At 47.0% G+C, this 20,393-nt stretch overlaps 1 protein-coding gene across 2 annotated transcripts in view; it reads right to left on the bottom strand.

Annotated features, from left to right (window-relative positions):
• Positions 1-19,865, bottom strand: part of ITGA5 (integrin subunit alpha 5) — an 81,062-nt gene extending 61,197 nt beyond the window's left edge. The window contains exon 1 of one of the 2 annotated variants that reach the window (XM_066613681.1): positions 19,450-19,865. In XM_066613681.1, the coding sequence (XP_066469778.1) occupies positions 19,450-19,595 (146 nt within the window). In that variant the 5' untranslated portion in view covers positions 19,596-19,865. The remainder of the gene's footprint in view (positions 1-19,449) is intronic. The other variant, XM_066613682.1, reaches the window with a different exon arrangement.
• Positions 19,866-20,393: the final 528 nt, after the last annotated feature.

Genomic DNA, 20,393 nt, shown 5'->3' with positions numbered 1-20,393 from the left:
GAGCTGACTTTGTCTCTCTGCATTTGCTTCCTTGCTTGATGGACCACTCAAGCAGTGTGGCCTTAGCTCAGAAACCAGCTGCAGTATGCCACCGAAGGCCCTGGGTGATCTAATCAAAGCACCAAGCCAAACTGAATGTATGAAGCTGCCTTCGTGAAGTCCACCCTTTGGTCTGCTAGCACAGAGGTGTCTACTCCAAGTGATAGCAACTCTCCGGCGTTTCAGGGAAGGGTCTCTACCTCATTCTATCTGGAGATGTGAGAGATTGAACCCAACACCTTCTGCAGGCAAAGCAGGAGCATTACTACTAAGCTACAGCCCCAGTCCCAGGGCTCTCACTCTGACCTCCAGAGGGTAGCCACAGATGGATCACCTGTAGTTGCACTTTCCCCACTAGAAAGAGGAATGTCCTTTGCCAATGAGATGCCTCCAGAGTGAAGGCTCTTGCTTCCCCCACAAGGAAGGGAGGGGACAAAAAGAGACACTTTCTGCAAACACACACCCACCCCTTGCAGACAAACTGAGTTGTGGTGGCATGAGCCTTTGTGAGCTAGCACCCACTTCACCAAATGCAGGAAGTGGTTTCCTCCGATGTAAATATACGAGAAATATCGTACATACATGAGTACAGATGAGAAATAATATGAACAGCAGGGCCAAAAGGTCATGCAATGCAAGAAATGGTGTCTGAAGGTTCTATACAAATCTCCTATGCAAACTGGATGATCACCGTGGTCAACTCAGCAGTAACAAGCTAGGAAGGCTGGCAATAAGAATGGACGGCTACCACAGTGCTCATCATGTATGTATTCGCACAGAAACTTCAAAGACTATACCTCTGGCATTCCATGGCCTTTTGGCCCCAATGTTTACAATTCTGCACTCTGTATTCGTCCCTGACCCAGACCCTCCCTGATGTACATTGGCCAACTGAAGGTAATACTCCATGCATCTGCTAGAGTAGGCTCTGAACACATTTCATTTACTATTTTAAAAATGCCTTTAAGGCTCTTCATTATTTTTGACATGCAAAATGAATGAATGAATATGGACCAATAGCTGTAGGCTCAAATCCAGGTGCTGCTGTTGCCAGCCACAGATGGACTCGCTATTCATTGAATGCTAATCCAATGGGTACTACCTGTAAACTAGCCTCTGGCGGTCTCTGCTACTCCCACCAGGCTGGAAAAGTACTGCACTGACCTTTATTAATGGTGTAATCTGCTACCTCTTAATAAAAACAACACACAACTTTAAATGCATTATTTATAACAACTGGATCGCAATATATCAGATACAGTGTTGGAGACACAAAGCAAACAGAATGGCTGATGGAGGGGGAGTGGGGAAAGATGAGAAGAACCTGATAAGCAGAGCTGCTCTCTTTTCCTATCCAGGCTGCCAAAAGTTTCCCTTCTCTTACCCCTACATGGGACCCTCTGGACACATGCCAGGAATCCGAAAGCTCTGACAGAATGGGGGCTGCATCAACCCTCAAGGCGTTGCTATTCCCAAGACTTGCAAAGGCAGCTTTTATCTCTGGTGGGTGAATCAATAGCCAAAATTAAAGTAGGACTGGTTAATCTGCAACCCCCTGCAGAGGCAGTTTGTCCCCTACCAGGTCTTTGATGATAATGGCGGTATGTAACCTGACCTGAACAACACCTGTCACATTCCCTACCCCCACCTTCTTCCTGGGAAAGAGAATATAGAGTGCACTGGAACTTTAAAAAAAAAAGATCTGCTTCCCTCAAATTCTTCTTGAGTATACTGGCCCATAAAGGGAACTTCCCCCATTATGATGGATGGATGGATGGAGTGCGTATGTGTGGGTGGGAAGCGCTTACAAATAGCAAGGATTCATTTATATAGTACAGTACATCTATACAGTTGTATAATACAGAGAGACAAATGGTGTAGCAGTTCTGGAGTTGGAAAATAAAGGATTTGGAAGCAGGAGCAAAAAGCTATCTAATCAGTTGGCACATTCCATGCACATGCCCTCAGAAGGCACATGCCCTCAGACGGCAGGACAAAAAGTCCACCAGCCCTCCCTGCTCAGATCAATCTGAACTATAGCAACCAAATTCAAATCCCTGCATAGCCACAAAGCTTCAGGGGTGACCTAGAGCCAATCACCATCTTTCAGCCTACCTGACAGGGTTGTTGTGAGGACAAGAGGAGGGAACCACTTTGAGCTCCTTGGAGGAAGGGCAGCATAAAAATATGAAAAATACATCTCCATATACTCTGTGCACAGACACACTACAACCCCCTGTAGAATTCTTGTCAGTGTGGTCTGGGCCATCTGAACTTGTCCTCAGTGCAACAGCATTCCCAAGCAGAACTTCACCTTTTCCCCATTAAAAAAAAATGAATGGCACCCACTTACTTATAAAAAAGAAAGGAGAGACACACTCTGGAATAGCATTAGGATGGGGTTAAATTTGGTCCCTGCTTTAGTGACTTTATCCTGCTCTCATCTGCATAGCCTCATTCTGGATTCCGTTTCTAAGTTAGGCCAGAGCATTGTTATTCAAACTGTGCTGGGAGCTCTTTAGGGAGGTGCCAGGAACTGAAAGGGGAGGCGCTGGATGTCCTGATGTCCTCTTGCAGTGATACAGTCACACCCCTGGGCAGAATATGAGCCCGTCTTCTGCCCGTCCTCTCCGCTTTATTTTAAAGCAGAAGAAAGAAGTTGCTCAGCTGCAAGACTGGCTGCTGCCGCCCCACCCTCTTCTCCCTCCACTCCGAGGCTGCCGCCTTCTGTGTTCGCTGCATGTTGTTTCCAAAGCTCTTCAACTCCAACCCCCATCTGGCAAGTACCGAGCATGCTCATTTTGCAGTCCTTGTCCTTGCTGACTGTCAGAAAGAAACCCTCCTTGATCCTTGTCTGGTTGGTTCCTAGTTCCCAGTCTGGGATAGCTTCTCATCAAAGTGAAATATCTCTTTTCAACCCCCTCCCTCTTCCACTCCCCCCTTTCTCCAAACCTTCAAATCTTTGGTTCTCCAAACCCCCCAAATCTCCAAACCTTCCCGCTTTCCTCCCCCTCCCCAAATAAAGCACTTCCTATTTTACCAGTCATCAGGACTCAAAGTTGCTTCCATGCAATTGGCAAAGGGGGAGGGGAGAGACAAGCACACACTTTACTTGGCCAGGAGCAGAAAAAGGGTACTGGTTTTAAAGTGATTTATTAATCTTGTTGTTTGATTGAAAAGGAAAGGCTGTATTTTTAAAGTGATGAATCTTGCTATTTGAAGGGAATACTTATCAGCCATTGATGAAGTGATTGCCAGCCCAATCCTATTCACACTTTCCTGGGAGTAAGCCCCATTGACTCTAATGGGACTTACTTCTGAGGAGACGAGCTATGCATCTCCTAGTATAGGAGACAAATCAGCTTCCTAACCAAACCCTTATCAGCTCTGATATATTTTCATGGTCTATTTTTGTTTTCCCACCAGCTGCTGGAAAAATTTCATTTAATTAAATTAATAAAGGGTTCAATCCTATCCAAGGAGAATGGGAGAAACGACTAGTTGGATTGGGGTCCACAGGGGTGTGTGTGTGTGTAATGTTGATCAGACTGGTTGTTCACAAAGTTCATTTGATAAAACAATTCTATTGGTATGCTTAGAAAGTTTAAAAAAAGGAGTCTTCCTGGACCAGACAAAATTTACCTACTCCAGCATCCTGTCTCCAACAGTGATCAGCAGCTGATCATTTATAAATCATGTATATTGCTGTGTATTAATATATTTTTAAGATCTGCATTTAATTAATGATATGATTAATATAATTAATATAAATAGTTAATATATATTTAATATTTAATATTATAATAAATATAATATTATAATATTATATTTAATATAGTTAATATTTCTGGCCACTTCCTGTTTAATGATGTCACTTCCAGCCCTCAGGAGCATGATGGGGAGTCATGGCCAACAGCCACGGGGGTCAAGGGAGCCGCTGGCCGGAAACGTTTGAGTACCACTGGGCTAGAGTGAGACAGAACGTTGAGAGAATCCGGTGGAATGCTTGAAATTACCCTTTATGTTCATAGCTACACTAGCAAAATGCCCATCATTATGGGTGTGAAGGTTCAGCTTGTTTAGTGTAAGGAGGGGAGTGGCATACACATTAAAACCCCTGCGGGATCCCTCTCAGCACTGCTGTGAGCAGAGAGCATGGTTTGCCCTCAATGCAATAATGTCCCGAAGTGTGATGCCTTATTTTTCTCCATTAGAGTGAAAGGGTGCTGTTGGGGATGCCACTTGGGTGGGGGCAAAACCTGCCCCCTGGACCTATTGACCCCAAAAACTGAGAATCAAGTCTGCACTTTTCCCCACAGTCCTTTCCGTTAAAATGCACACATCCTGTGTGCTATTTCTTCATCATGCTAGAACACAAGAGAATGTTGGAACCCAGCACTGACTAAGATAGCCCCCCCATATCTCCTAAGATTGGGAAAGGTGTGGAGAAGAGGGAAAAGCCTATTGAGTCTCTGCAGAGAAAGGGCTATTTTGAAGAAGGCTCAACTAACACAGACATGCCACAAATTCTGACTGATCACAAAATTTACAGTTTGCAAGGAATTTTCCCCCACGCCAGATCGGTCAATAACTCTGCAATATTTTGCCTTCCTCTCCTACGTGCAGCTTGGCTCACTTGTGTGACTCATTTTCAAGCAATTTTTTTCCTTGCAGGCAGCTTTTTGCAGTATACTTGATGACCTGCTGTAGTTCAGATTGATCTGAGCAAGGAAGGCTGGTGAACTTTTGGTCCTGCCTCAGAGCTGGGTGGGTGCCATCAGATTAGATGGCCTTTTGGCCCTCCTTTCAAGTCCTCTATTTAATGCATAAAAATAGCATTCTTTAGCCACCTTCTTGGTCCAACCTGGCTCATGAATCTGAGGAAGCAGACAGATGACTTACAAAGGCTTCCTCATAGTAACTTATGAGAGCCATTCATATGGGCATGTATGTAATTCAACCATTACAGTACAGTACTCTCAGTTGGCTATCCACTGAATAACCACAACACATCCTGTCTTACCAAGGAACCAGAGAGCGAATGTATCCTGCTCTAGTGTAGGACCTGCAAAGTGGGCACTGAAAAGTCAGTTACTTGCCACAAAGTGAATTCACACTGGGTGGCTTGTGAATTCACAAGCATTTTCTTCATTCAGTGACTGCAACATCACGGATGTCACATCACATGGTGACAAGGATGCATTAAAGAACTCAGAGGGAGAAGCCAAGAAATGGAGCGGATGTTTTGTGTACTTGGAGGCTTCCCAGGCTCAACAGTTGGTACCTCCAGTTAAAATGATCTCAGGTAGCGTGACTTGGAATGACAGACTCTCTCTGCCTGAGACTGTAGGGTACCACAGCTGGTCAGCATATACTGGGTAACCTGGAACAAAGGCCAGATTTGGCACAAGTCAGCTCCATCAGTTCAAAAAAAACAAAAAAAAACATCCAGGTAGCACTCTCAGATCAGCTCATAGTCAGGACTTTCCAACAGTCCACACAATCAGCCACCAAGCAGTTGTAAATACCTTTCAATCTGGAAAGAAGTGAGATTCCACTTCCCAAAGGGCGCTCTTCATGTAGATGGTAGCAGAATGAGAGCTTGTTCCACAATGATACACTGTATCATTTGCTTAAACCAGTACGAATTTCCTTCTTCCTCTTCCACAGAATTACAATTTATTCCTGTTCCAAGGACCACCATGCTTAGCCCTGGAAAGGAAATGAAAGGGCACAAAGTCTGGCCAACTCAGCTAAGATGCTGCTTCAGGCAAAACAACCAGAAGGAAGTATGCCTTTTGGGAGACACAGGACTACTGCCATCACCAACGCTGTCCCATGTCAAGTTCTCCCTTCTCCTTCTATAATACATACATGTACTACATGTATAATACACATATACACATGTATAATACATACACATAGTAACATGTACTCCTCATCATGAAATCATGGAATTTTGTGCTTCCCTACATAACTGGCTTCAACTAGAAGAACACAGGTGATCCTGTCACAACACAGCTAAATGTCACCACGCATTATAGACACACAAGTATGTCTAGAACTCCCTCTCTGAACACATGTTCCTCACCCTCTCTCATCAGAACCCTCCTTAAAACACACTCGGATTGTGAATGCTTGACTTCACCCCCTTAATCCTCAATCCCAACTATAACCAAGCTATAACTGTGCTCCTTCAGGTTCATTCCTTGCTACTCTCATCTCTCTTACTCCTATCATGGCCTCTTTATCATTGTCTCAGTCTGTTAAATTTTAGATTGTGAGCTCCTTACAGGCAAAAACCTGTCTTATTCATTGTGGAACTCTGTAAAGTTATATTTCGTTGACGGTACTACCAAAATTACAACTTCACACAGGGATGCTCTTGTCAACAGCAGCCCTTTTCACATGTAACATGCAATTCCACCCAGGTGACAAACCTTTTGTGGCCAATCTGGACACTGCAGTGGCATGTAATGGCTCCAGCTTGGCTGGCCACAGAGAGCCCTTCCTTTGGGCAACAGATCTGAGAGCAGGAAAGATCTAGCCAGGATGGTCAACACTGAAAGTAAGTCACCCTCAGGATGGCTCCAAAGGACTTTGTTGGTTGGCATAGATGCCTCCTGCAGATTGAGTCAACTTATTCTGGCACAGAACAAAATACAGAAGTGTCACAGGTCCTTCCCAGAGGGCTTGCAATTAAATGAGCAAGACAGGAATGGTGACAGAGGTCAGGGACTGAAGTGGGAGAGGTCAATGGATAGAGAGGTCAGGCAGAGGTCCTTTCCTGACTTTCTGTGCAGGCTGAAATTCAGCCACGGACGAGTAGTTATTTGGGCACAAGCATGATGTTGCCTCTTCACGGACTGATCTGATGAAGTGGGTTTTCCTCAACAAATGTTAACACTACAACACATTTGTTAAGTCCTTGAGGTACCCCGAGACTCTGTTGTTTTTTGCTGCAGCAGACTAATGTGACTACCACTCTGGAAGTTGCTGTCTATGTACTGTTCATCATACTAGATTCCTTAGTCAATCTGATGCGTGTGCTGGATCCAGTTAGCAGATGCAAGCAATATACCAGGAGAAAAGTTCGACCTCAAGAAAAGCTTCCAGTAACATCTATGCACAAACTCGGAAAGAGTGACACACGCACAAGACTTGCAGCACCAAGCTGCCGGGGAAGAAATCCCAGGCTTCCCAGATCCAGTGCCAGCTTGCCCTCGGCAAAGCCATTGCAAATACAAAACTGCCTCTGGCCTGGTGCCGTCTGAGGTCACGCTAGCTGAGCAGGGAAGGAGGGGTACACCCCTGGCTGAGGAAAGCTGGCTCTAGACTAAACCAGGAACAGACGCAGCCACTGGCTGCCATCAAAGTACTAACTGCTCTGGAGTCTTCTCTCCTAGAATCAAAGGGAAGGAGTTGTCCCATTGCATTTGCCACACTTTCTGTGGTGGTGCTAGACGCCACCCTGCCGGACCCTGCCCTACACCAGTGCAATAGTCACTCCCCCTTTCTTCCTTCAGATCTCTCCACTACTTTAGGAATGGCTTGTCCTCCCTTATCTGCACCTCTGGCTCCCATCCTTCTCTGCCACCCCACCTGCATCTCCGCAACATATCAGCAATCCCTAAAATCTCTCCCTCGCACACGTGCTCCAGACAACCCCAACCCCGTCTTGTTCATTAAGGGATTCAACCCTGGAATGTGCGAAGATGACACACAGATGATGCCTCTGGACATGTACAGAATGCTTTCCTCTTGTAACAGCAATGCAGGGGTCTTCTCCTCTGGCCTTCAGCAGGCATGTTGCAATCCACTCAAGCTTCAGTCTCTCTCTTCTAACAGAGTGAGGAAGAAAGGATTGAGGAACACAGTCCTCCTCTGGATACGTAATCCTCTGGATATAGACTAAACTAACACCAGATCAAGCACCGGGACAGAAAAAGAAATCTGTACTAGGGTATCTGCATCCTGGACAATTGTGTCCCAGTCACTGGTGTCCCTGGGCATTCACACCCACTTTTTGAAGGGTCCTGGATATTTGCGTCCCACTATAACTGGGCAACAAACTCCATGTTATAAATGCTAAGCCTCTTGACTGGTTGGCAACCTTCAGTCTCGAAAGACTATGGTATAAGCATACAGCACCCGGTATTCCCAGGCGGTCTCCCATCCAAGTACTAACCAGGCCTGACCCTGCTTAGCTTCCAAGATCTCTTATCCCAGCCCTAATCCTATCTTTGTGTTTTAAAAAAATGAAAAGTACATCTAATATATACATATATTGGGACAGAATGCAAAAAAAAATCTGGATACAAATGTCCAAGGATGCCAATGGCTGGGGTTCATTTGACCAGGTCACAGTTGTCCAAGACACAATGGTCCTGTCACCAAAACCACTGAAGGCCAGTTCACGGTGCTTGCATTCAGCTTAATTAGATGCAGCTAGATGTGTAGACAGCTCAATATGGTTGTGCCCTATGTCTGAAGCAATGGTGAAGGCGTGGCTGAGATTTCGTTCTGCAGCAGTTCATTCACTAAACGCAAGTTGCACCTCATGTTGCAGCCTTTTTCATGGTTTTCTGCCTTCATCCTTACCTCCTAATAATGGGCTAATGAGCCACAGTTTACTGGGAGGACTTGCAGGTCATATAATTTTGTACCACAGAGACAACAACCCGCCCACCCACCAAAGAATAACCACTATCAGCATCCCAAAGCTAACAATTATATGTGACTGGGCGTGGGGAAGGAGACATTTCTCCTTTGCCAGACAGGGCAGTTCAGAATGGAGCCAAGCATCTTCCTCATCAGGGGATCAAAGAAAGCTAAGCTTGAAACAACCACTGCTTTATCTCTTCCCCTACTAACACTTGTCCCATCCATACTATTTATCTATCCCTATATGGCTTAGTCTGAGACAGAAGTAAACCCTGAAACAGGTTTCTGAAGCTAGAGTTCAGCCTAGCTTGAAATGCAGAAAAACTCTGAGCATGTGCAAAATGTTTTTTTTTCCCCACAGGAGCATAAGACAATGTCTGCTGGATCAGAGCAGAGGTCCAACGATTCCAGTGTAATAATGGGTGCCCAGATGCTCTGGAAACCCACAAGGAGAGTTGGAAGGCAACTGTCTCCCCTTGTGGTTTGCTCACTGCATCTAGTATTCATGGCATGCTGCTACAGAACATGGAGGTTCCATTTGGCTATCAAGGTTTCTTAACAATCCGAACTAATTCGGGAGCTACAGGCAACATTTCTGAATCAGCAGCAGCAATGACTGATCCCTAGCAGCTAAGCAGCCCTCTGTTTAGAAATAAAATACTACATGTGTTCGCCACTTAATGACAGGGATAGGTTCTCCTGTTATGTGATTAGGTTGTTAAGTGAACATTCAGCCCAATCTATGCCTTTGTTGTGTAAACAGACACTCCCTGCCAGAAACTAGCTGGCTGTATAGGCTACTAGAGATAGATTGCCTCTTCTTTGTATTAAGGGCCTCTTTGTTGTGTAAACAGACACTGTTGCAGGCTATGGGAGTCCTGACTGCTTCATTATGAGCCTCTTTGCTGTGATTTGACCACCATCATATATGCGGTTGTTGAGTGGCAAGACGCCCGCATTTCCCTGTGTCATCCATCTTAAACAGACTGTAAGCTCCTCTGGGCAGAGAACGCGCCATAAAGCTTAGCACACAAATTGCTGGCATTAAATGGATTTGAAGCCATAACAGCTGCCATTATAGAAAGTTCCAAGAATAACTGACAGCTCCTTGCTGTGCTGGTAAAGTCAAAATGTGTAGCTAATCATAGCCACAAAGCAAGTGGCAAGGAAGGTCAGGGGAAACTAGGATCACCAAGACCCCCTCCAACAGTTCATAGGGACACACCTATGTGTTTGTAACACCCTTCTTCTCTGCTGAGCCTTTCCCCAAAGCATACATTTGTGGAAGGCTGTACTGTGTCTGCTACACATTGTATTCATTTACTTAGCAGCAGCCTATTCTGTTCTGGTTTTGGAAGCAGTTTGTTAGTGAATATGCTGTTAACACTCCCCGCCCCCATTTTTCTTAATAAAAAAACTTAGAAAAGTTTAATAGAATATTAAGTCTCACAGTGGATCTGGTTGTACTTATGGAATCGCTGCCACATTTATTATCTGGACAGGCAGTTAGGGGAGAGGATGGAAGGGAGGCCATAAGATGGAGTTTCTAATCCACGAACATACATTTACATGCCAGTGCACCCTCACTGAGATGCACATCTCTCTCCATTCAGAGAGTAACTTCTCTAGACCGAACAGAAAGGGCTAAAAATCAGAGGGACAGGAACCATAAAAGAGGAACTGACCCTGATAAATGGGGACAGCTGGAGCGTAAGCACCAGACCTGGCTAGTCCGCCAGGAAGTGAATGCTGTACAGAACCCAGCCCTTGCTCAAGCCAACCCTTCCTGCAGTAAAACGCTAATGTTGTCATTTTCCGCTCTGGAATCTCGGCAACGGACCCTGCCTTGGCAACACAAAAAAGGTCACATTTGTGAGAGCCACTAAGGTTTTACCTTTTAAAAAAAAAGAAAGCACTTGGCTGGGAGGGGTCTAGCTCTGTTGGTAGAGCACACAATTTTCATGCCAGAAGGTTACAGGTTCAATCCCTGGCACCTCTGATTAAAAAGCATCTGTGGTAGCAAAGCTGGGAAAGTGATCTTAGCTGGATGCCCTGGAGATCCACTGCCAGCCAGAGCAGGCAATATGAGCCTAGATAAACCAATGATCAGCATTAGGCAGCTTCATCTGGTCAAACACATGGGGAAGGGATGTACCTAAATAGAAGAACATATGCTTTGCGTGTGTCTTAGGTTCAGGCCTGGCATCTTCATCTAGAAGACCACAGAAGAGCTGCATAGTCCAGAGCAGGCAGCCCAGAACTAACAGTACAAACTTATGCAAATCTAACCAGAAGTAAGTCCCATTTTATTCAATGGGGCTCACTCCCAGGAAAGTGCATAGGATTGCAGCCTAACTGAACCATGGTTTCTAAGGCAGCTTCATAGGTTCACTTACCCCAGCTGAAGAAAACCCTACCAATAATCTCCAAGGTTGCAAACTGAAGCTTACCTGTCATTGGTTTCTATGATTGTATCCCACATAGGTGTGGAAATAAAAATGATGCAACACCAAAATCAAAGCATTTTATTGAGATGCTTTGTTTGCAATGAAAAAGTTCCTAGTTTACAAATAGACACACCGCAGCCCTTTTTTGCTCAGCTGCTTCTACTGATTGCTGATGATTTCCTTCAACACACATCGCAAGGAACTATACAGCCCATCCAAATGGACTGACATTACATAACACATGACACCCCTACGTTTCAGGAAATCAAAGAATGTAGTTCAGAACAGCCAATAAGATGAGGTGCAACATGTGGCAAGATGTTACACTGTTCAACACATGACATCAAGATGTTAGAGAAGGTCTGTCACATGCAATTTGGACACACACAATCAAGTGAAAACAAGTATTTTAAAAGAGGCAAGAAGCACAGTTTAGAGAAGTGGGCCAGGGGAACACAATTTAAAAGAAAAAGACTTGACGGCAATGTCCTCTCAGAGACAGGAGCCCATCAATTTATACACAACTGTTATTACTAGCCCCACATCTGTAGGAATGGGTCTGACTCCAGCCATAAAAGAAAGGACGATTTCTCTACAACTGTGAGCAGACAGGCCCCACCCAGCAGCAGCCTGAAAGGAGTTCTGAGAACCTGCCAGGGAGGAGAGAAGGCGTTTGCTAAGTCTCAGCTTCCATGGACGCAAACTGAAGCATAGCCAGGGCCTTACTAATATCTCGATCAAAAGGCATTATATTTCCAGAACAATTTAATGTTCCAACTGCCAGGACTTCAGGGTTCAATTCACAGCTTTGGCACAATCAGTGTAGGACCTAGACTGGAGTCTTTTGCCAAGAATTTCCAACTTCTAGGCATCAGCATTAACATTTTAGAAGGCTGGCAAACCAGTGCATGGGCAGTTTTTCCAGCTCTTGTTTTACCTCCTTCATAGCAGTGTTTCTTAAACTGTGGGTCGGAACCCACTGAGTGGGTCAAGCCAATTTCAGGTGGGTTCCCATTCTTTTCAATATTTTATTTTTAATACATTAGACTTGATACTACCATGGTATGTGACTGCATTTGGGGAACTATTACAGACCTGTACATTGAACAGACTACTCTATATAAGCTTTTAACAATGATAGTAAATGGGACTTACTCCTGGGTAAGTGTGGATAGGATTACAGCCTAGGATTGTTAAAAATCTTGCTGCTTGATGATGTCACTTCAGGTCATGACATCACTTCTGGTAGGTCCTGACAGATTCTCCTTTTAAAAAGTGGGTCCCAGTGCTAAAAGTGTGAGAACCACTAAGCTATGGCAACCTTTGTGAACTTTTTGCATCATCTCAGTGGTGGGCCTGGAGGTGGCATGGGGGGGGGGAGAAATGCTCTGAATGTAGCATCTGCACAGCATTACAGATTGCTCAGGAAGCCTTGTGAGGCATCCCGCGCAGTCTTAAACAATACTTCCAGTTTTCCGGAAGTACTGTTTAAGACCACACAGGACGCCTCAAAAGGCGTCACAAGTCGTCCCTAACACCACACGAAGCTCCAGTGAGCTGGATAAGTATGGGAGGCAGTATGGTGTAGGTGGCATTGCAGACCTTTGCCCAGTGGTACCTAGAGGGGCAGATTCATTACTGCATCACCTGGTGAGGTTACACTTACTTAAAGTAACAACCTTGTCGAAGAGGCACTATCATTATCTATATTGACTGCAGAATCTATCTTGCTACTAATATATATTAAAGATATATAAATTAAAAAATGCAACATGTTTTATCTTATTTTGATGATTTACAGCAGTGGTTCCCTAACTTTTAGCCCTGGGATCCACTTTTTAAAAAGACACTATCAGGACCCACCTAGCTTTATGAGACTAGAAAAAAGTTTCACTTAATCAACCACTCAAGCCTTTGTTTTTATCCTTCTAACTATAGGGGAGGTCACCTTCTGGAGGGTTGTTGAGCTCCACGTTCATCTGATCAGAACACCCATTGGTCTTTAATATAAGCTGAGGTGTGGTCCTTATGCATGAGTAAACACACATGTGTGGCTCAGTGTCATTTCCCACAGGGTTCAATACATTTCCCTTGATAGTTTCACGACCCACCAAAAAATTGGGTTGCGACCCACTGGTGGGTCCTGACCCACAGTTTGGGAACCACTGATTTTTACAGCATTATGAAACAGGTTTGTTGACCAAACTCCCATTGAACTATGTAATACAATCGTAGTTGGACCATCACACTATTACTTGTGAACTGTGCCTTGGTACTGCCACTATCATCACTATGGATCCCGATCCTCCCCCAAGTTCTCCATGCGTGGAGTGACAGATTTCCCCCTCTGTGTTGTCCAGGGCCAGCCCATCCACGAGGCTGAATGAACCGGTCACTTTAGGCAGCAGACTGGTGAGAGGAGCCTGTCTCCACTGCTCCCATTCCTTCTGACCCTTGGTTTCAGAAAGAAAGAGGGGAATGGAGCAAAAGAGCAGAAACGGAGGACTACAGTATGCTCTAAGCCAGGGGTCTCCAAACTTTTCAGCCAGAGGGCCGCATCAAATATCTGGTGTGGTGCGGAGGGCCAGAAAAAAAATTTAAATATAAAATTCAAATAAATAAATTAGAGATAGAACTTAGATGATTGAATAAATAAATGAATGGGCTCATTCATTCAACCTCTCTGGCTCTCAGAACATCCTCCAGATACAATCAGAGGACAGTTCTAGTCCTGTTCGGTTGAGTGGGCCACAGGCTTTCAGGGGACAAGAGCTCGGCCATGGGCCAATAGACGCTTGCTGAGGGCCGCATTTGGCCCCCGGGCCGGGGTTTGGAGACCCCTGCTCTAAGCCCATTACTCTCCTCTTCCCACATTTCTTCTTTGGTTTTACTCCCGTTTTTCTTTCTGAATCCAGGAAGCAGGATGTAGAGGATCAATGGAAGAAAAAGGGGTGGTGGTGTTATGGCATACTATCTCAGGTACCAGAAGGTCTTGGGTCAGCCCTGCTGCTGCTTCCAAAGTGCAAAAGACAAAGACAAGGCCAGGCCTCCACTTCAAGTGGGGCGGGAGCTTTGTCTGTGACATTCCACTGCTCTCCAAGGGTCCTGAATGCCTCTGACATGGACAATTGCTGAGTCTGTAGAACCTAGCTTAACAGGCCTAGAAGAGAAGAGACAAGAATGCATGTGGACATCCTGGAGTGAGCAATAGCCAACACAGCAACCCACTGGAAACCCAAGTGGGAACCCAACTCCTTCCCCAGGCCTTGGGGAAGGAGAGACACATCGAGTTTGAAGCCAGGAGCCCTCAACTTGAAAGGCAGCTCATGACATAAGGACTTGCTTGCCTATCTCTAGGTCACCTTTTCATACATGCATTCTACCCAGTAAAGTTTCAAGCAGGAAAACATAAGCAGGCTGAAAAGGAGACTGAGGGAGAAAAAACAAGAAATCAGTGCTTCATTCTGTTACTTACTGACCTAAATAGAACCACCCAACAGCAGATTAAAAAGAAATTTGCTAAAAACTGTCACACCCAACAGTTATCAGGGCTGCTTCCAATGTGACAAAATCCCCACACAGAAATCACTTGCATGTCAGAAGCAGCATGGAACTCGCATGTAGATCACAATGATTGCATGCAGATGTATTTACTATATACACTGGTGCTACAATGCCACAGTTGGCAGTAACTTCCCAGCACCGTAAACTACACACACTCTTAAACATCACACATGATGATCTCTATGCGGGTTTTGCATGCTTTTCCTTTGCACGTGCTTTCCGTGCAGGAATGCTGTCATGCCGGAGCCAGCCCTAGTGCGATTAGAGATTCCTGCCTCAAACTCTGCATTAAGCGCTCATGATTTCTCACTAATGCTTAACGGGCCATCTCTTTTGCCATGGAGAGATACTCTTATCCAACTAGAGTGCCGGAGGTGAAGGGAAGGCACCGTGGACCACACTATCTGGTTCTCCGACAGCCTTTCCTAGAAAATGAATCTAAGATTTGAGTTGCCACACATACCCCCAGCCCATCCCTATCAAGGCATGAAGAGTCCGAGTTTCTCAGTTCTATCTCTAGCTCTTTGGAAAACAGCCGGGCAGTTTGCAGCAGGGGCTGGCGGAGAGCCAGGGCTTAACACCAAGCAAAGGCCGCCTGCCAGAAACCCAGGATGCCTGGGTTCGGTCTGAGCTAGTCACAGTGGGAAGGAGCTGTGACCAGATGCTGCATTCGCTTCCTGAAGTTTACAATGAGAACTGTGTCCAGTGAGAACTTCTGCTGCACATGCACAACTGGGAGTTGCCCAAAGTGAATATTGTACCCATCAGTTTAAATTACAAACCATATTTGAGACAGCATCCCATGTTATCTCTTGCATGCACATCTTAAAATCTGGCATGGGACATCTTAGTTGCTTCTGCTTGTGACAATATAATCTAGAGGATGCATCCAGAATGGAGAGTGGGTGGGCATGAGTACAGTTTCATCAGGACTACCCTCCCCCCCCCATGTGAGAAGCAGCTTAGACCTATCATTCCCATTTTTATCAAGCAAATACTGGAAGGAATAGGTAGTTCAGTGGTAGAACACCTGCTTTCCATGAAGAAGGTCCCAGTTTCAATTCCTGGCATCGCCAGGAAGGGCAGGGAAAGTTTCGTGTCCGAAACCCTAAAAGGCTGCTGCCAGTCAGTGATGACAACCCTGAGCTTGATGCATGAATGGTCTGATTTAGGATATGGTGGCTTCTCAGCCAGAACAAGGAACACAAGACCACTACATAGAGCACCCCATTCCAAAGGCATGTTGAGTATAGTTGTTTCCAGACCTTTCCTCTAAGGAGCTTTAGGGCACAATCCCAACCAACTTTCGAGCACTGACTTAGCCGCAATGCAGCCCCAAGGTAAGGTAACAAACATGCCCTTACCTTGAGGAGGCCCCCTTGACTGCCTCCCCACTGCAGGATGCAGTGCATGCCTCACTGGCACAGCTATGTCAATGCTAGAAAGTTGGTTAGCCACATAAACATCAAGTGAACTAGGCTGGCCCAAGAAAGAGACTCTCTCTCCAGACCTCCAGTACGCTTATAGGTGGAGATTTGAATTGGGTCTCCCAAGACGAAACACAACACTCTCAGCCCCAAACTATGCTGGCTCTTTTAAGCAACAGGCAAAACAGCTACAAAACAAGGGTGTGTACTGACAAGATTCCTCAGTGCAGATGAGTTACTGCCTAAAAGGTACTCAAGATGTTCACACAATCAGGGAATGTTTAAAGAAACTTGAAAAGGTTGATTTGTTTTCCTCCCCAGCATTCAATACAGAACGAAGATATTGGTCTATCCAGCATGCACGCTTAAGCATGTTTATTCTAAGATATGCATGTACATTTACTAAGACTTTAAAAACCTGATCCTAAGCTTGTTTACTCTGAAATCAGCCCTGGTGAGTTAAATGGGACTTACTCCCCAGAAACTGTACACAGGAGGACAGCCTTAACAGATCTTCTGGAAACCTCGGCCAGGAGTAAACATATCCAATCAACTGGAACCAACTCCACTACGTGTGTTTTTATACCTGTGGACATAGTATCATTGGAGGTTCAGACACACAAGATCCTTCCCCAGCACTAGCATCTCAGTTTGGAGGTGGGAAAAGTCCAGCCAAGTACATCAGCACCCATGCGTACTTCTACCTTCCTGCCAGATGTCACCCCATCTCTTTGACTTGCGCATGTCCTTACTATTGGCGTGTGCATGAAGGTGGCACAAAAATATATTGGGGTGCAGAGAAAGGGCCAAATGCCTTTCTGTGTAGCAAACATTGCCCCACATTTTTCTTTCAGAAATCAAAACAAAGTACTATTAATGCTGTCATCTGAAACATAAATGGAAGGAACTCATGGAGAACTGCTCTTTATATTTATTAACACTAAGAAACACACTCCAAGTATTCAGTGTCTTTACTCCAAGTTACTACAGGAGTTAAGCAATGGACTGCTTGCCCCCTTCCCTCTCTAGTACTTCTTGTGACTGTGCCCAGTTCCCTCTCCCAGTCTGAATGTGGCGAAAAGAGAAGACACCCATACACAGTATTCCCACCATTTCATGAGAACTCAAGAAAAACCATGCTGGATTATGCCACAGACACATAGGAAGTGTGAAGAAGTACCTTCTTTTGTTTGTTCTAGATCAGGGATCTGCAAACTTTTTGGCCAGAGGGCCGCATCAAATATCTGGCAGAGTTTTGAGGGCCAGAAAAAAATTTAAATATTAAATTTATATAAATAAATTAGAGATGGAACTGAGATCTGTGAATAAATGAATGAATGGGCTCATTCATTCAACCTCTCTGGCCCTTAGAACACCCTCCAGATGCAAACAGAGCATAATTCCAGTCATGTTTGGCAAAGTGGGCCAGGGGCTTTCAAGGGACAAGAGGCTGGCTGTGGGCCGGATAGAGGCTTGCCGTGGGCCACATCTGGCCCCCAAGCCAGAGTTTGTTGACCCCTGTTCTATATTTCCTGCTAGTCAGTTTCATTGAATGAGTCCTGGTCCTTGCACTGTGAGAAGGGGGTGAAAAACTTCACACCATGCATAAGTTTTAAGAGCTTCAGTCGTGCCCCCTCTCAAGTGCCTTCCCCCCCCCCAGCCAAGCTAAAAACACCCACATGCTCTTGCGTCATCTCACAAGGAAGGTGCTCCAGCCCTTTGATCATTTCAACTGCCCTCTTTTGCACCTATTCCAGTTCTTCTGGAGTGTGGCAACTCGAACTGGACAACCCTTTTGCCCTGAAGCTAACTAGCTGAAGTAGAAGGCAGTCCAGCCATGGACCCACCAACAACACCTGGGAAAGCCTGGCTCAGAATGGGGAGGATGACTTTGTGCAAACTTCTGCTCAGCCCAGCTGCCTTGTACAGCACATCTTGGATGGGGGAAACAGAGACCCCAAAGGATGCTGCATCCTCTTGCTGGGCCCCCTCCCCTCATTTTTAAGATGCCTGAGGTGGGGAGGGGAGAATACCCTGCTTAGCTACTCTGACCACCACCACCACCCCCTTGCCGAACACATCTCAAATGAGGGAGGCAGTGGGGGGGGGGGAGGCTAGATCAGACACCCCACCCACCCGCCTGCATCCTTGGCTGTCCCAAGCCAGAGATCCACTTTCCCAGACCCGTCTCCACAGAACTGCTTGGTGGGGATTGCCTTCATCACTACAGCTCCCTCCCTCCCTCTCTCTCTGCCCCTCCAGCTCACTACTCAGCTGCAGCCCGACCCCCTTCTTCTTTCTCTCTCCCCCCCCGCCCCAATCTTTGGAACAAGAGCTCCGATTACAGGAAATGCTTCGTTCCGAGCCTGTTGGGGGCGAGAGCGAGTGGAGAGGCAGTCGGGGAGGGGAGGGATGGGGGGCGCGCGCACGGAAAATCCTCCTGTCTCGCCTGCGGCGGGGTTGGGCCGCCGTGTGTCCCTCTCGTGGAACAGCAGCCGCCGCCGCCGCCAAGGGGGAGTGTGCGGGGTGGAGATCCCAAGTAACGGGAGCGGGCTGGGAGGAAACGCAACAGGCGGCGGCGGCGGGGGGGGGGGGGACGGGACGGTGGGTCTGCAACCAGTTAGTGGGGCTGGAAAGAGGGAGCGGGCGGCAGGCCAGCCCAGGGAAGGGGGAGCGAGGTAGAGGGGAGGAAGGAGAAGACAGACTCAGGCTACAAGCCAATCCACACTTTCCTGGGAGTAAGCCCCATTGACTTTAATGGGACTTACTTCTGAGTAGACAGGCATAGGATTGGGCTCTCAGGCAACAATCCTCTCCACACTTTCCTGGGAGTAAGCCCCATTGACTATAATTGGACTTACTTCTGAGTAGACATGCATAGAATTGGGCTCCCAGGCTACAATCCACTCCGTACTTTCCTGGGAGTAAGCCCCACAGACTATAATGGTACTTACTTCTGAGTAGACGTGCCTAGGATTGGGCTCACAACCCCCTCACTTAATCCAGTCCCATTCTCCTTCCGGGCGGCGCGCTCCAAGGGCTCCCCAGGTGTCCCCCCCCCGCTCCGTGTCCACCTCCACAGACGCTGGCAGTCCCCTTATTCACGACCACGGCGACAGTGCGGAGGGTTCAGGTTATGCCCACCCTACGCCCCTTCCTCTCTCTCTCTCTCTCTCTCTCTCTGCCCCCCCAAGTGCCTGCCCAAGGCTATCCCCACTTTCCTGAGAGTGAGCTCCAGTAAACACAATAGGACTTACTTCTGAGTAGACCCGCCGAGGCTTGCGCCCCAAGTCCCCCTGGCCACCTACCTCTGCGCCTCCGGGAGGTAAAAGTCCACCGAGAAGCCAAAGTGACTGCCTGGGGGGCCGGCAAGGAGCGAGGGCGCCTGGGCGTCCAGGTTGAAGCCCGGGGCGCAAGGCAGGCTGCAGAGCAGGAGCAGGGCTCGCAGGAGCATGGCCGGGCCGGTCTGGGCTTGGGACGGGCGTCGAAGAGAATCCCCACCGGCCTGGGAGGCAGCCACTGCCCGGGGCTTCCTTTGCAGCGCGCCGCCCGGAACGTGAGTGCTGCGGAGACTCCCCGACTGACTGCCCTCCCTCCTTGCCCGGGAATGACTCACAAAAGGAGGAGTCTCCCTCCCTCTCCCCCTCGACGGGACGGGGGGCGGGTGGGCAGGATGGATCTCATTAAACTGCCAGCGCTGGGAATTTGGGAGGGGAGCCAGCCCAGCGCTGAGCAAGAGTTGGAAGCGCTTTCCGTCCGTGGAGCTGAAGAAAGGACCACGAACCTTCTCTTCCGCCGCCCCCCCTTTCTATTGCACTATCAGGAGGGTTGCAAAGCGCGCCCAGAACGTCTGCTCGGGGCACCGCTGCTGATGATGTCACGCTGGGGTTTTCCTTGCTGGGAGGAAATGGAGAACTCACGGCCAATTTGGGGTCGGAAAGGTTTGCTTGTGATTGGTTGCCCCGCCGCGTTACCAGGACAATAAAAACGGAGAGCTCTACCCTAGGCATGTCTACTCACAAGTAAGACCCATTAGAGTCAGTGGGGTTTACTCCCAGGTAAGTGTGGACAGGATTGCAGCCCAAGCCTATGCATGTCTACTCAGAAGTCCCATTGGAGTCAATGGGGCTTACTCCCAGGAAAGTGTGAATAGGAGTGCAGCCTCAGAGCCCAATCCTATGTATGTCTACTCAGAAGGAAGTCTCATTACAGTCAATGGGGAAAGGTTTGCTTGTGATTGTGATAAAAACGG

The sequence above is a fragment of the Tiliqua scincoides genome, chromosome 2, assembly GCF_035046505.1.
Source record: "Tiliqua scincoides isolate rTilSci1 chromosome 2, rTilSci1.hap2, whole genome shotgun sequence".
Taxonomy (NCBI): Eukaryota; Metazoa; Chordata; class Lepidosauria; order Squamata; family Scincidae; genus Tiliqua; species Tiliqua scincoides.
This window is presented reverse-complemented; position numbering and strand designations above follow the sequence as displayed.